Raw genomic sequence first — 18169 nt, forward strand, 5'->3', positions numbered from 1 at the left:
ATGTGGAAAATAATGTTTTTTGAACCTTAAACCGCATAAACACATTTCATTACACCAAATACACAAAATAATGTTCTTTTTACCAACATCATATGACCCCTTTACACACACCCGGCCAATAGTCTGGTTTGCCAAATGAAAGTCTCTTGCGAGCTGGTTCTTTTTAGTGAATCAAAAACATTCAGCGCCACTGTGGAGTCGTATTCCTGAACAAATGATTTTCATGACTCGGTTCTTTGTAGCGAATCAACATCATAAGAGCGCCACTTTGTAGTCCGATTCCAGAATGACTCTTATGAGCTGGTTCTTTCTAGTGATTCTGAATCAACCGGAGTGGTTATTGATTTAATCTGACTTGCTGAACAATTACTTTCGTCGTGTCTGAAGAAAAGCAAGAAAAGTTACTGTGTTATGGTAAGTACTTGTGAGAGTGTTAGTTAATTACTGGTTGTTCTTATGACAGTAGTTAAAGATGTACATTGAGTTTTATTGCAGGCTAATTAGTGGTAGTTTGAAAAATGAAATGTCACCACGTTTGTTTAGTGTTTTTATTTAATGTATAGGGTCAGTTATTGGGTTGCATTTATGGCACCTCTAAATGGTCTATGTAAACAAACCTTTTGAAAGAATTTTATTACATTTATTTCTGATTTGAGTTATGCTGAAATCTGACATGATTTCTGGCAAAGTTCTATGATTCCCATTCTGAATTTTGATGAGGATATTTGGCCTTAACTTTGTTTCCATGCGTTTCTGACCTGATGTATGGCTTTCAGATAATAGTTCTAATCTTATTTGAGAGTCTAATGCTTGATCTTGATGTTCTGCAGTGAGCTATTAGACTGTAAACTGCATCATAATCTTACATTATGGGATTGTGCAAATGTTTGATTTGCATGTGTCACAAATGCAAATGAGCTGTTTTTCATTTCAAACAGTTGTCCAAAGAAACTGTCCAGAAAAGTCATGTAATATTCTTGTGCGAGAGCTCTCTCTTTCTCTCTCTCACACACATATGCTAACACAAAGGAGGTGTACCTGTTTTCTTTAGTCAAGGAAGGAAGGGAAGTTGTTCGGTGGTTCAACAATAGACTGGCCGAGTGCAGGGGTTGGATTTTTAAAGGCATGTTCAGGCACACATATATGAGTATGTCATTCTCCCTCTCTCACATACATCTCAACTAGAAACGTGTGGGTTTTATTTGGCAGAGATTCTGCAAAAAGCAATGAAGCAAGACAACAACTCCAAATTGCCGCCTCCAGGGCTAGAGAGTTCAATTTCATGTCATTTCAGTTCACAATTTCATATATCTAGTGTTCACTAAGGGAGGTAAGAATAAGAAGAAGCTTGATAACATCAAACACGTCAACATATTCTGGTTCAGATGGCACAGATTGTATCTTATTTCACGTATCCCCATTTTTGGGCATCGGTTTTATCTGTAAACCAAGATGACATGTCAGATTAGTTATATGTATAGTTGTATAATTAGGTTTGGTGTTTGAGATGTATCTTGATGTGACATTTAGGAGTATTCAAACAGGGGTTTGTGGCAACAAAACAACCAGCAGTTTTAATTTTTATTGCATATTTTGGAAGATAAAGTGATATCCATTACCTTCTTAAACCTCTTTATTTCTCTCTTTTTCCCCTTGTTTCTCATGTTGCTAATTGTCTCCCACCGTCCTACTTTATCTGGCTATGTTCCCTCAATCTTTAGCAACTAATGTAAGCGTTCATCCTAAAAATAAACAAATCAGCATGCGCTCTACAGTTCTGTGAAACCGCAGTTATCTTGCTAAAAAATAAAGCAAGAGATAGAGAGAGAAAGAAATGTGAAATAATAGTTTATGCACTATTATTAGCATTGGCCACATAGACTCTTGGGGGGGGAAAGAGAATAAGCAAAGATTTTGACTGAGAGTAATGTTACATGTGCTCTTAATTTAACCATTGGTGACTGATCCAAGACCCATTGTGTTTGTTTTGGTCAGACTTGCTGAAGTCTATACAAAAGTGGTTTCGGTCAATCCAAAGGCAGTTTATTTAAAGTAGGAGTTCACTAAAACTACACATGAACTGTCATAACCCATCAAACTCTGCTGGCTTGCATAGACAGTTAGTGGGAACTTGTGTCGGTTTGTGTTGCGCTTCAGACTCTGTCTCCAGTCTGGTTTTTCTTTTTCTCGCTAGCTCTTTTGTTTTGTGGGTGGTCCATATTTGATAGATTCTGACCTGATTTTGGAGTCTTGGAACACACACATACCTAGCTGCCTCCGATGGACCGTCAGTCCGTCACAGGGCAGTAGTTCTTTTGATCTCCCCACTGTACCACTGCTGGCTTCCAAAGCTTAAAGACCCTCCATGAAATCCAATATGGCACAATGTACCACTCGTATATTTTGCCCACTATATTCTTCTACAGCACAGTGTTATGAACAGATCAGCTCTGATGGTTGCTACTCTAATATTGTAAAAAAAAAATCATTCACAGCAAAAGCTTAACTTTGTTGTATAACATATTTTTTGAATCAATTCATGTTGACCTTTGACCTGAATCACCCTATTAGCCAAGATTACTGTTTAAATGTAGAAAACAATTAAATATCCAGTATCCAATGATAAATATGCAATATTGGTCAATAACAGATGCCCTATTTCGACCAATAACCAACATAGCTTGACGTGTAAAAAATGGACATTGTCTTCAGGCAACATTCCTTCAAAGTTTTGGGTGGAGTGGAAGACTCTGGAAGTCTTGGAAGGTTCTGGGCATTTCTGCCTGTTTACTTGGGTATGTGGTGGTTAGGGCTGGGCTATTTAGCAAAAAATTTAAATCTCAATTTTTTCCAGAATGTTTGACCGATTCTCGTTTTTTTACGATTTTTAACTAGTCAACTTGAAAATGTGACTACAACATGATTCAAGTTACTTTTTCTTTATTAACCTTCTAGTTAAAGAAAATTCTATTCCAAGTGCAGCACACATGAAGTTGTCAACATGATGTAAATGTTAAACAAATCACTTGTTAAATATCTTTGCAGAAAAGATGCAAAAACTACAACTACATATTGTACAAACTTGTCTTATACATATTATGTGTTCAGAAATAATACCAGGAAAATTATTTTAGAAAATCTCAAAAGCTACAAAATCAAACATCAGAAGACTACAGAGAACGGTTCGGACTGCTGAAAGGATTATTGGTGCTCCCCTGCCCACACTTCAAGAACTGTATACATCCAGAGTGAGGAAAAGGGCTCAGAAAATCACTCTGGATCCCTCACATCCAAGTTATCCCCTTTTTGAACGTTTGCCATCTGGTCGGCGCTTCAGAGCCGCAAATACCAGGACAGCCAGGCACAAGAACAGTTTCTTCCCCCAGTCAATCTACCTCATGAACAGTTAAATGTTCCCCACATTATGCAATAAAAATGTGCAATAACCTTTATATTTATTTGTTACCACCTCCATCCTAGTACATCCCTGCATCTCATTCTATTCTATTCCATTCTATCATCTATAGCACAACTGTACATACAATTTATTTATTTTTCGATTTATTTTTCAATATTTGTTTATATTAATATTTGCTTTAATATTAATAAATAATATTTATATTTACATGTGTATTTTATTTTTTTTATTCTCAGCTTATTTTTTATTGTCTCTGTGTATTGGAAGCTTGTGCCACTAAAACAAATTCCTTGTATGTAAATTCCTTGCATACTTGGCAATAAAGCGCTTTCTGATTCTGAAAATGACTGAAGGTATAACACCAGTAGACTTTTATTAACTATAAATGTTCTTTAAAAAACAACAGCAGCTTTCAGCCTGTCACCATGATGCAAACATGAAATATCAGACATACAGTAGTAGTTCTTTACAGGTTTTTTATTCGATTGCGCTGCTTTTCCATTGTTTTTTCTATGTAAACATGGACGTGTTTGACTGTTACAACAGCAGCTTTCAGCCTGTCACCATGATGCAAACATGAAATATCAGACATACAGTAGTAGTTCTTTACAGCTTTTTTATTCAATTGCGCTGCTTTTCCATTGTTTTTTTCTGTGTAAACATGGATGTGTTTGAGTTTTGCGCTCGCGTCTCATGCAGCGTCTCATGCATGATACGGCTTTCTAAAAACACTGCGTTCAAGTTAAAATAAGTTCACTCCCATCTTCTTGCATGTTTTACCTATTCTACTGCCCGCGTCGCATCTTTGTCAACACAAAAGCGCATTCTGTGTGAATGGCGCTTAGCCTATATTGATGGTCCTTCACAGGGCGCGTCACACGTGAGCGGTTAATCACGTGCGCCGACATGCGGTTGGATCATTCTTTTCTCTTTACTGTTGTCACCGGCATATTGTCAAAGTGTCTAATTCTAACATTTGGTAATATTTCTATTGAAAATCGCGATTCCTCGATTTCTAAAAAATAAAATCGAGGCAAAACAATAAATTCGAATGAATCGATAAAATCGGGAAAATCGCCCAGCCCTAGTGGTGGTTTAAGATATTTACTCATGTCTTGAACTGCAGAGTTTTAGGCAGACTCTCAGACTGAAATAATTTTTTTACAGAAATAGATGCTGAAACAATCAAAATGCATCATCAGAGAAGCTATAATTAAATGGTGCTGTTTCAGTCAAGGATTTTAGCCAGAGGTCTTCAACCCTGCTTCTGGGGACCCACTGTCCTGCAAAGTTTATTTTCACACCTTCAGCACACCTGCCTGTGTATTTTCAAGCAATATTGAAAAGCTTGATTATCTGCTTCAGGTGTGTTTGATTAGGGTCGGGTTGTAGCTAAACTCTGCTGGACAGTGGGTCCCCAGGAACAGGGTTGAAGACCTGATTTTAGCTATCTAAGGCTGCGTTTACACTTGGCATTAACATGCGACCTGTATCCGGATGTTGTCCACATACACATTGAAAAGACAAGTGTAAACGCGATTCTGATCGGAATGTTATCCGATCAGCGTGTCCTGGTCCAGAGGTAGTCGAGGACGCATTGTGATTGGATCTCAGTGTAATATAAATGCAATCCAGCCATCGTGTCTGCATTCGCAGGTCGACATCACACAAAATGCCGCCCCCTCTCTCCCGATCTGTCGGAAGAACAGAGCGCTAGTGAGACTCGTACATTTATTTTGATTTGTAAAATGTCCCGTGACTGAAAATAGTTTTCAAAAGAAAACCCACCACTTCATGTCGACTTTGCACCGCAGACTTATTTAAATATTGCGCGGGAAAGACGGATCCAATCGGTTATCCAGATCGAGAAGTCAGCTGATGTTGCCAAGTGTAAACGCGCCGTGTCCTGATTGACTGATGATCCGATCTGCTTGATCGGATCACGGTGATCGCATGTTAATGCCAAGTGTAAACGCAGCCTAAGACTATTTTGGCTGGGACCCATTTGTGTTGTTATTTATATTATTATTATTATTATTATTTTTCCTTTTGGGCTGAATATTTGTGGTTGCCAAAATTTTGGTGCATCCCTATCGGAAATGCTTATTTTATCTATCAGTAACACAGTAGTAATATTTATGCAACATTTAGCAATATTAAAGGGGTCATATGATGCTGCTAAAAAGAACATTATTTTGTGTATTTGGTGTAATGAAATGTGTTTATGCGGTTTAAGGTTAAAAAAACCACATTATTTTCCACATACTGTACATTATTGTTGCTCCTCTATGCCCCGCCTTTCATCGTCCTCTTTTGGAAGACCAAACAAAGTAGTTTCGCTTTCACAACGAAGCACACAGCGTCTTCACGACATGGCTGCAGCGTCAACAATACTACAGTGAGAATAAAAGTTATGCCTTCTTTCTTTGCGTGAATATTTGGGAGGCGTTATGCAAATCTTCCCAGATCGTGACGTAGGTATGTGGGGGCGTGTTAGAACGAGCCGTTTTAGGTAGGCGTGGTTAACTCTTAACTTTTATAAAGAATATCTCTTTGGTTTTGAGACTTTAGTGTTTGCAACTTTACAGATCTTCTTTATGCACCAAGAGCTTGTACACTCCAAAGAGAAAGGAAAAATTTAAATCGCATCATATGACCCCTTTAAGTAATATTTAGTAAATCTAAACATGAATATCTATTTTTCATATTGTACATTATAATGGTGTGAATTTTTTTTGCTAATCAAGGTGTTCAGGGTTGCTTTAAAAATTACAAGCAGGTGTGTTGGAAGTCTGCTGCAGTAATGTAGCTCAGACAAAATATTGGTTATAGGCTAATCGGTATCGGCCAGAAATTTAAGAGTACAGTCCACCTGGACTGTCACTCATTGGATTTTACATAACAGACAGATATAGTACACTACTGTAAGTAGAGCTAAAAAGACTAGAATGTTTCTTTCTGAGCCATTATCATTCACATGGATATTGAAGTCTACACGTGTACCACTTTTCACGCCAACATATTGATTAGCCTAGCTTCAACCCTGTACAACTACGATGTAAAGAGGAGCTGGATGATGCATCCTGGCATTTCCCAGCATACATTAAAATACTTGTTTGCATTTAGAATAGCCAAAGTTGCAGTAGACGTGAAGCTTAAGGCACCTTTATCTTGTCATTTTTGGATCCATTTGACCTGGTTGACTTGGCTTTCTCTACAGGATTTCCTGACCGATGGTGGTGGGTGACTCTTGATGTAAAAAAAAAAAAAAAAGACCGTAGGTTTCAGTGGTTGTCTTGTTCACCTAATTGAGCATTCCAGAAAGAATGCTAAGACTCTATTAAGAAGGAAAGAGGGGCACTTGACCTGTGTTTATGTACTTACTAAAGGGAGGAGGGGACACTCTTGGAATTATCATCTAGGCCTTGAAATTCCTCAGAAGACATGAAGTGGTGGGATCCCTGATACATCAAGCATTTCACCCATCTCTAAACAATGAGTTTTGCCCTATAACAGCTTTGTGTATATTTCTCATCAAGTCTGGTTGTGCTTTGCTCTATACACAGTGGTTCTTGTCGGTTCTTGTGCGGAGCGCTACCCAAAACACTGGTGGACCATATCGGTATGTGGCAGCTTCATGTAGTGTCTGATATCTTAACAATAACAGGTTGGATTACGTAACTGACAACAATAGAGCCTTTGTCAATCAGAGCTCAAAACTATGAGAGGTGAAGGTAAATGAACTGGAACCACTTGAACTTGGAACGTCTTTCTCCTTTTTTTTTTGCAGTAGATTTCAACATCAAGTTAGGTCCTCTGTCTCTTTTTATTCTTCGAATCACCAGATGATGCAGAGAAAGTAACCCTGGTGAACTTAAAAAGCACTGAAGCAGTTACGGAAAGTCGATTTGTCATGCATCTGGACTTCACGCAGGCTTTAAAACCTCAACCATGGCAATTTCACAAGTTTCATCAGTATTTTCTGTTTAAAATGACTTCATTGTTGTCAACCAAAGGCATGTGGTTTTCAGATTATGACACAGACACATGAGTCAGTCGGTTTAGCGTGTAGTGTTTAGCATGTCCAGACGTTCTAGACAATACCATGCTCTTTGAACACATGCAAGGCTTCTTTTCTGGTAGAGATGGAGGACAATGTGCTGTGCTTTGACAATGTGCATGGGACATTTATCCATTTTAAAGTCCCACTGCTATAGCCAAACACATTCAAATGGATGTATTTGGTCTTTGAGCTGCGTCTACCACCATTTATGATGTTTTATTAACAAAGTTCGGGAGGAGCACGTTTTGATAATCAACCAATTTAGCAAAGGTGGAGCATGTTCAGATAATGAACTCAATTAGCACAGTAGTATGTGTGTATATATATATATATATATATATATATTGTCTCTTGTCTAGATTTTGGTCAGATGTCTCCATTTGTCAAACCATGAGTTTAGAATTTGGGTGTGTTTTTTGATAATTCTCTTAAATTTGACAAACAGATTTTTTCTGTGGTCAAAACCAGTTTTTTCCATCTCCGAGTCCTAGCTAAGGTAAAACCATTTCTTTCTCTTAAGGATTTTGAAAAGGTGATTCATGCATTTATTTCTACAAGACTAGACTACTGTAATTCTCTTTATATGGGCATTAATCAGTCATCTCTTTCCCGCCTTCAGATTGTACAGAATGCCGCTGCCAGGCTTCTTACAGTTGTGTGGAAACGAGAGCACATTACTCCAGTTTTAATTTCTCTGCACTGGCTTCCAGTCCATTACAGAATTGATTTGAAAGTGTTGTTACTGTTTTTTAAATCCTTGAATGGATTAGCACCTGAATACCTTTCTGACCTACTATCCATTCACAATCCAGTAAGATCTCTGAGGTCATCCAACCAGAGACTACTAGGGCCTAAATGTTCCTCGGGCTAGGTTGAAACTAAGAGGTGATTGTGCTTTTGCTGCTCCGAATCTTTGGAACTGTCTATCTGTTTTCATTAGAACTGCTACTACGCTACATGATTTTAAGGTGAAGCTCAAAACATATCTATTTTCTTTGGCTTTTAGTAAATTTGTGTAGTTATTGATATTATGTGTGTGTGTTATGTAGTATTTGGTTTTATTATTGACTGATCATGATAAACCAATTTTAGCTTATTTTAGATAAACCAATCTACCACCAATTTTAGGATGTTTAATAGTCTGTTTTTGAACACAAGAATCAGTCTTATTTGGCTACTAAGCCTGATTTTTGGTCCGCGTGAACCGGAAGTTGTGACCGACTTTACTTCTATATTGTGACGTACTTCTGAGAGAAACGGAATATTGGATGAGAAAAACAGAGGCCGTGGCTTGTTTTTTCTACTGCAAACTGATTGGATAAAGTAGGAGTTTCATTCAGAACAACACTGACAGTTGGAGGGGCGTGTTTAAGGATGTTATGCTCAAGCAGCAAACTGACGTCATCAGAGAAGGTCCGTCATTTCAGAGGGGAGGTGCATTTTCAGATTTGGATTAAAGATTACGAAGGTAAACAATTTTTATTTTTTTTGTGGATTGACTTGCATGGATGAATTGTTTACCACAAAAATAGCAGTGTGCGCTAACAAAATAAATATAGTCAATTTTGATTTCATGTGTACTTTAGGTTAATCAACTAGTCTTTCAGGGAACCCTCTGACTACTCAAATTTAAACTTCATGCACCTAATTGAACTACCTTTGCTGGCCTAGGAGAGAGTAACCTATAAGAGTACGGTCTCAATCATCAGCAAGAATCACTGTGTATGTGCACGAATGAGTGTCGCTTTTCTTCTCTGTCAGTATAATGAGCTTGGCCATTGATGCATAGCGGGCCTGAACGGTCTTTCAATGCTGGATGTTAATTTGAGGTTTTGGTGCTGTGCTCATGCTGTTCAGCTGCTCCAGGATTGTGCCTTGAATCCAGCATTGAGCACCACACGTTTGGGCTTAATGATCCTCAGTTTGGACTTTCATGCGGTGCTAAAGTACCCTGTCAAAAAGTGCTTCGGTGCTTTCAAGCATGTTGTATCCAAAAGTTCCAGGATTGAAATCAAAACTCGTATTTCAGTTTACTCTTTTTGTCTTTCTCCAGCTCTTTCTTTCATTCTTTCCCAATTCACTTTAAGCCCTACCACAGCACAGCCCCCAGCTCTCTCGAGATAAGTTTGAAATGAAATGCTATTTTAAGTAGTAGATTCAGTCATGTAGCATGCTGTCTCAAACAAGCTGGCTGTCAAAGTGCTACAGCGGACAATGTATTACAGTCACAAACTGCCCATACCTATCAGTGCTTGATTGTTTTACCACATGCTCTGATTAGTATATCTGTAGCAGTATACTATAAGTTTGGAGCATAGTAATGAGTTGAAAAGCAACTTTGATTAAACAGATTTCATTGCTTTTACTGGAGCACAAAAAAGCTCTTTGGATCACGCAGGATAACATGATCATGGTTTTAAACAAATTTGTGGAGTTCATACAGCTTGAGTGCTGTTGTCATTAAAGCTAAAAAGACTTCCAAAGAAATTCTAAGAATTTGTCATTTTCACTTCAAGTCGGCATCAAATAAATTCAGTAAATTCGTAAAATGAAAATTTTATTTTTTTCTGAACTAATAATTCCTAAAAAAGATGTCATAATTCAATTTTCGGGTGAAACAATAGACTTTTCTCTGGTAACGTAATCTGCTTGTAATATAAACTGTAAAAAAAAAAAAGAAATCTGTGTTATATCGTAAAAATGCAAAACAGAAGCAATTTTGTTAATCATAAGTTATGGTTTACCAATATATGCATTTAACATTATAGTAGTGGGGATTTTATCTCAGTGATTGGAATCTTTTGAATCTCTTCACCAAAAAGATTTGTTTGGCTTAGTTTCGTGAATGGTTCAGTGACTTTTGCAACTTACATTGTTAGACCAGGAGGTGGTGACAGTGACAAGTGTGTCTTTTGTGTTATGAGTGATCATCAAATCATTCACTCAACTGAGTCGCTCAAAGATGCCTCACTGATTCAGTTTGTTTACATATTGGTTCAATAAGTCCAACGAATGAAAGTTACCTTTACCACACTTAATTTCTTGAAAGCAGGAAAGCTGTCACAAGCTTCAAAGAAAGCGAGACCAAAAATATGAGTTTATGATTTATTCCCTTAAACAATTCATTAAAAAATGAAAATTTGCTCACAAACAAAATACCAATTTTTAATCTAAATGTTGCAAAGGGGTCGTCATAATTTATTATTTTCATTTAGTTTCTCATTTTTAGTGTTGATCCCAACTATGATTCAGTAATTTTGCGATGTTAACCAAGTCTCTCTCCATTTTCTCTCGGACTGTTGCGCAGGGGTTTGGAGGTGCATGTTACCAATCACACCAATTACGGGGACACTGAGTATGGCCTTAGCTGGATGCCCAGACTACTTCCTCCATCATCCAAACTACCAGGTAAAGACTAGTATAGCAGTATCTGTATTGCTCCCTCTGAAGCAATGGAGTCTACAGAGCTTTCAAGTTTTCAGTGTTTCCTGACTGTGCTGTAATGACTCTTTAAACGGAATATACATGGAAAACCTGAACGCTCACATGCACAAATCCTCCTAAACCAGCATGAGGGGACTCACCGCTTCAGCACAGCGGTTCCCAAGGGTTCTGTGGCATGTCCGCATGCCTTTCGTCACCATGGGATTGCCATGGTGCCGCACAGCTGACATGCTGACATGCAAAGTGGCGGCTGTTGCTATTTATACCTGGGCTATGCAGTCAGCCCTCTCTCTATATATATCAATCTCTCTGATATGTTTCCTTTCGTTTAACTTTTATAAACTCTCCAGCGCTTCCACAAACTGTTTCTTTCTCAGACCCTCCCACCTCTTCCCTGCCCCCACCCGGGTGGCCTATACAAGTGGCTGGTGCTTGTGAACGTGGCAGAGCTTGAGTGCATACAGTTAAGGCAGGGGTGTGGGCCGCCCTCTGTCTGTGGCCGTATATAACTCTGCAGGGGTTTCTCAGAGCCACAGGCACCTGGCCTGGATCTTCTCAAGCAGGGGGGCAACACAGCCCAAATATTCCCTTTAGGCATACACAACTCAGGCACCCTGGCTTGTAATGTGGTTCTGCTCTTTTTCTCTTTGAAGCATTAAAGGGGCCATATTCTACTTTAGCATTTATTTATTTATTACAGATGCATCATATCTCTACGAACGACCAAATTACTTAAAATTAAATCATTAAATAAATATTTAAATATATTTTTAAATACATAATTAAATTATTAATAAAACAAAAAATCAAGTTTCTTTGGATTGAAATTAATCCAAAGATAATGATAAAAATGAATAAAATGATAATATGAATAATGAACTAATTATAATATGAAATACAACGGATATTTATTAATGTGTATGATTTTTTAATTATGACTGTCACAATATCAGATTTTTCACGACACCATTATCGTGGCCACAAAAAATCACGATAATGATATATTGTGATTTATATGGAAATTTAAAAAAATAAATAAATAAACTATGCTATCAGTCAAATTCATCTTTATTTATTTTTTCCTTTTTTGACCAATGAATCACAACATTGCATACAAAAAGAACAATTACACCAAAATGCCTACAGGGATTTCCTGGAACTCATAAGTTTTTTTTACTCCTATGAGTCATGTGGACTTTCTGTGTGAGGGCTCCCTCAGGTGTCGAGTATGAATGAAACATTATGTGAGAGTTTAGCGCTCCATAATGATGCTGGTGATTTTAGAGATATTTTTTGTTATTAATTAATTAATTAGTTTATTTATTTTTCAGAGATTTATCAGTATTATTGAAATTGTGCATGCTTTTTTTCCCATATATTTTTATGATATTTTTAAGTTAACCTTTAAAAAAACGCTGTTAAATGTAATCGTTAGCAAATCTCAAATTGTATATACATTTTTTATTTTGTACATTATATATCATACTGTACATTTATAATGATGCCTAAATAAATTTAGTTTTTAGGTTCATTTATATATTTAGAAGATATAATAGAATTTTTAATATTGATCATTTATTGCTATGATATGAAAAAATGTATCAGCTTATTGTTATTGGCCAGAATTTTAATATCGGTTTATCATTATATTTTCTTACTAGTTATTTTCACTCTTTTTTTGGTCTACACTCCCTTTTTCTTTTCTTCCTTCCTTCCCAGTATTTCTCTTTATGTATTCTTATCCATTTTTATCTGAGAAGTATCTTAGTATCTTATCTGCAAATTTAGTTCAGTCAGTCTGTCATTCGTTATTTCTCCTCCTCTTTAGTTATGGTTAGGGATAAGTTACACGGAGCGTTGCAAGTCTTAAGTTGCTTGTAGTTAATGAGGATGTTGATTAGGGTCAGAGGTCATGGGTCAAAAGGAGACTTGGAATTGTGTTTCAGGTTTATAGCCGGGAGTTCTGGTCACCAAGAGCCAAATGGGAAAGTCGAGTAGTGTTTATGTTTGTCAATGTGTTTGTGTATCACAGCAGTGCCTAGAATGGCCAAGTTATAGCTTTCGAGGTCAGAGGTCAACTCCAAAATGCTTTGGCTTTCTAACCACTCTTTAGCCTAGTCAATAGCCAAGGCTCTACATGGGTCACGTGACCTGCCTTCCTAGGAAATTCGCCGCATTTGTTGCCCCGTGGAATCAGCTGGGGGGTTAAGGTTTACATAACGGACACAAGGCCTGGAGCCCATCCAAATACAACACACACACCCTCTCGCATTCCTCTGTCATCCCCTGCTACAGATCCTGGTGTGTTCCACTTTAGAGCCTGCTTGAAGAGAGTAAAACTATGTAAAAAGCCTTTACAATTTGAATTTAAAATAATCTAAATAAAATAAATCTTTCTGTTGGTGTTGGTGTGCAGCATTTGTTGACTTTTCTGGTCTTTTAACACTGCGCAAGATTAACTGTACACGGGCTAAAGCATTAGAGAAGCTTTCTCAGAGCTGTAAATTTCCCTTCTCGTTTTTATAGATGTTTTTCTCTTTTCTGAGAGCCGGCTGGCTTGGTGCAGTGTGAAGAGAGAGCAGAAGAGAAATAGAAAGAAGGCAGGCAGAAAAGAGAGCATGGGGACCTCTGGCAGAGGCTAGTTCCTGGATTTCGGCTTCCATGTTCTTAGGTTTCCTAGAAAACTGGAAATTGAAAATGTGGCTTTATTTTTATCTTTTTTTTTTCTTGGACTACTTCTTCCAGCTTTGTGCATTCTGCTTTGAATTATATGGTGTGAGATATTGTGTGTGGTTTGAGAGCAAAGCCGTTGCTGTGTGCATAGTTTGCCTTTTTTGTTCGTCGTTCTATGTTGATGCATTGGGAATGATGGATGGGACTTTCATACACACATATATGCATATAATTGCTACTGCCAAAGACATGCATTATATATTTTTTTTGCTCACATTGATTCTGTTTTTGCATTTGTTTCACATGCTATACTGTATATTTGTGCATTGGCATCAATTTGTTTTAGGTTATGGACATATAACTTGTTATTGTTATAAACATGTTATTTTACTTTTCCCAATAAATAACCTACTTGATGTATTATTTCAGAGATCAAATCTATATTGGAGTATTTGCTCATTTCTAAATTATAACTGATTGTTGACTATGACATTAAAGGGGTCATGAACTGCCTTTTATTATTGTGTACTGTTCTCTAAGGTCTACTTATAATGTTATCAAGATTTTTACATAAAAAAACATCATAATTTATAAGTAATAGGCTATTTTTCTGTCCTGTTTTGACCCCCCTCATCAGAACGCTCTGTTTGAATAGACGTGGTGGATTGTAGACTCGGAAGTAAACACCCACTGCTATGATTGAGAGTTGTGTATGTTTGACAGCCTACATCCTTCACAGATGGACGCTGCTGTGATTTAGGTTAAAAATGCATAAATACTCTGTACATAACAAACGATCTGTAATATCAGACAAACCAATAGTGACCACATAATAAAAATAGTTACTCACAGTTGTGTGGTGCGACATTACTGTCAGATCGTGTGTAAATCAGTGGGCGGGGCTAAAAAGGCAGTGATGTAGCAGCAGACGTTGATCTTCCTCTGCGGAGGCGGGGTTTAACCACATTTTTATGTCATAAAGTGGCACATTCCACAACCTGTAGTTTTGGCAGATTGGCTTCAATAAAAGCTGTTTTTAGACTAGCGAGAAAGTTTTGAGTTCTGAAACTGACAGGATGTTTTTATAGTACAATGATCTCTTATATGTCAAAAGTTCAAGGGAATATTGATTTCTCAGTTCATGACCCCTTTAAAGAAATGTTGTTCACATAGTGGAACACAAAATGAGATTGGGGCTTTTAAGCTTTAAAAAGTAAATGCAAAAACATCATAAAAGTATCATAAAACGATTTCATATGGTTCATGCACTATATTCCAAGTCATACTTAATTACATAATTTTATGTGATAAATAGACCAAAACTTAGGTTGTTATTCACTGATAATCTTCCCATCTAGTGAGCTGTTTTCTGCTGTGACTAGATCATTAAGTCAGTGAAAACTGGATCAATCAATGAGTGAATCATTCATTCCGGTTTTGTAAACTGATCAACTAAGATCCGATTCAGAAAAAATTATTCACTCATGATCATGAATCAGAAATCACTGATACTTGAATTCATGAATTCAAATGTCAAAATGTTCAATGAGTAACATTGTAAATTTCAATCTGGTCCTCACACAAAGGTATCACATGACTTCAGAAGATTTGAAATATAGAGCACAGGTTGTATGGACCACTTTTATGATAAGGTTATTGTTCCTAGTTTTTAGGGATGCATGATTAATCAAATTTTACTATGCAGTTTATTGTTTTCAATGATTATGAAAACAAAATAATCATGATAAAATAATTGTTGTGCCGCATCCCATTTCGCTCTTGTTTTGTGTTCTCTTAGGAATCCAGTGAACCCCTTTCCTTGACAGCACTGTGCTTTCACCCTTCCCTAAATGTTTAGTAGTTTTCAGTAGGTTATGAAAGTGCACTACAACATAGTTCAACATATTTATTTTTTTATATAATTTTTTGTATTATTTATTTAAATATAGCTATATATTTATATATGCAATATATTGCAATCATGTGATCCCTATATTGACCAAAATAATTGTGATTAATATTTTTGTCATTATCGAGCAGCCCTGTTTTCTTTCAATCCTCATTCACTTTCATCATATTGAAGAATGACCAGTATTTGTTTTTTCAATAAATGTTCTTTTTTTTACTTGATAGAAAGTAAATCATACAAGAACATCTTAAGGGTGAGCAAGTGATGACAATATCCTCATTTTGGGGGAGAATGGTTCCATTAACGATTAGGAGTATCCACATTAGCACACTATAGGCTAAAATTCTCATGAACTATTGGGGGCAATTGGTCATGGCACAAAGTTGCAAGGGACATCATCTCGCATGCATCTCTTCATATATATTTTTTATGTTCCTACTTGAACTGTCTGACCTTCTCCATTTTTCTCTTCAGGACAATGTTGACTGCAGCCCTTCTCACAGACCATCAAATCTAATCAGTTCAAGCTTCCAGCAGTCGTCCAATCGGAATTCTCCAAATCACCCAGGTGGGATATAGGGCTGTGACGGTTGCCGTGACAACCGCGTCACGGCAGTGGTTGGTTGCCACCGGCGGTAGTGCACGTGACGTCACACAATCTACAACATGCATGATACAAAGCTTTTGTATACAAGTGTAATAACAGTAACAGTTGTTGTTTTATTTAGACTATAAGTCTATGTTAATTCACAAATGACCGCAAATGCCATACGGCGTTTCCTTTAGATCATGCTTTAGATTGGCAGGTTTAAGTGCAGGAAAATACAGTTTATTCTGCATTCAACAAATTAATTTCATGTTGAGTGATGGACCTTGTTGGAAACCAAATAATACATTTGGTTAATACATTAATACAAAAATACATTGTACATAATACAATACATACGATCTGGAGCCATCTCCATTCATGTCACCCGTGATCGCAAACGCCCGGCTGGTCAGGTTTGTATTGGTGAGGCTTTCTCCAAACTGGCCAAATACATGTTACGAGACAGCGTAAATGGAAGATGCTAAAAAGAAATGTGGAAACATACGCCGCGATTTCTATTCCACAGAGAGTGCGTGCAGAGCAGGAGTTAACGCACCCGCTTGCTTGGTGGCGGAACAGTGAGCCGTGTCTACACTGGACAGTTGTCGCACTGCGTCGCAACACAACAAGTTGAGTCTGTCTACAGGACATTTGAACTTTGTGTCAGTACATCATAAATAGGACGAGGCATCAGTTTACTGTCGGGGATTTGTTGTGTCATGTCGCACCGCATCCAGTGTAGACAACATCACTGATTATAATGGGTTGTATAGCCTATTTTGTCATGCCGCGCCGCGCCGCGCCACTAGCGTCCAGTAGACAAGGTGTATTTATAACGTTCTTATTTAAGGCTATTTTCTTATTTAACTGTATTATTTCTTTGATATTTTTTTAGTGTTTTGCAGACTGCGTGTTCACTGACAGAAGTGCTAAATAAAACGCACGTGTGTTAATAGATGATCGAGCCTCATTTATTTATTTTTTGTTTCATAATATATATATGTATTGTATTCAAATATTTGTGCTCATAAAAAACGAAAATTTGAATATTCGTTTATTTAAATGACATTTAACAAGAAAGACGTTATTTTTTAATAATCAAGTTTTTGTCACCGTTTCTGAACAAGCTTATGATTAGGCATTATACACAACAATGTTCTACAACAACGTTGAGTTATATCTCAAGGTCAGGGCCGCTGCTGGCCAAATCGGTACCCTAAGCAGTATGCAGGATTTAATTGTTGTGCCCCCTCCCTCAAATATTATGGAAGTAAAAAAAACACATACTATAGGGGTCAAAATAGAACTTTAATAAAATATAAAAGTAAATAAATAAAATGTAATTGTATTATTTACAAATTATAAGTTTAGCTCTAGACAGATACCTATTGCTATGATTTTGTTAATACACTTGTCTGATTGATTTTATAGTCTCAAGCATTCAGAAATCACACAAAAGAAAATTAAGCGGTTTTACTACGATAAAACCATGGTTAATTTTTGTAAGGGTTGTGATGTCCACATGTTTTTTTTGTTGAAGAAATTATAGAGGCTGTGTCATCTATAGCAAAAAGCTGGCCAAAAGTTAAAGATTAAGTGGATATTTGTATTTAAAGGTGCAGTAGGAGATCTTAGAAAATGCTAACTTTAGCCTGATAGCACTGAAGCGAACGTCCCACCCTCCCTGCAATCGTCATCCAAAGCCACGCCCCCTGAACGCATTTACGCTCACAGACTAGAATACCAGAGACAACATTACTACAATAGGCTACATCAGCGGTTCCCAATTCCAGCCCATGTTCCGAAGTGAAGTAAACTTCAACGGATTTCCCCTGCTCAGGAAGTAGGGAGCAATGAACACTGTGTAGGGATCATATCGATCGGAACACAGTTCATGCACGTAGCTCACTTCTAACGAGCTGGCGCGAGGACAGGATTAACCGCTGGGCTACATCATGTGTCATACACCTGTGAGAAAACTTTAAAGGGGTCATATGATGCTTTTTTAAAGATCATTATTTTGTGTATTTGGTGTAACAGAATATGTTGACATGCTTTAATGTTCAAAAAACA

The 18169-nt window shown here is 37.2% G+C and overlaps 1 protein-coding gene across 2 annotated transcripts in view; it reads left to right on the forward strand.

The window, feature by feature from the left end:
- LOC107656634 (growth factor receptor-bound protein 10-like) overlaps window positions 1-18169 on the forward strand; it is a 29766-nt gene that overhangs the window by 1284 nt on the left and 10313 nt on the right. The window contains exons 2-3 of one of the 2 annotated variants that reach the window (XM_016444558.1): window positions 10777-10889; window positions 15982-16075. In XM_016444558.1, coding sequence (XP_016300044.1) covers window positions 10803-10889; window positions 15982-16075 — 181 coding nt within the window. In that variant the 5' untranslated portion in view covers window positions 10777-10802. The remainder of the gene's footprint in view (window positions 1-10776; window positions 10890-15981; window positions 16076-18169) is intronic. The other variant, XM_016444559.1, reaches the window with a different exon arrangement.

The sequence above is a fragment of the Sinocyclocheilus anshuiensis genome, unplaced genomic scaffold (assembly GCF_001515605.1).
Source record: "Sinocyclocheilus anshuiensis isolate Anshui unplaced genomic scaffold, SAMN03320099.WGS_v1.1 scaffold1393, whole genome shotgun sequence".
Lineage (NCBI taxonomy): Eukaryota > Metazoa > Chordata > Actinopteri > Cypriniformes > Cyprinidae > Sinocyclocheilus > Sinocyclocheilus anshuiensis.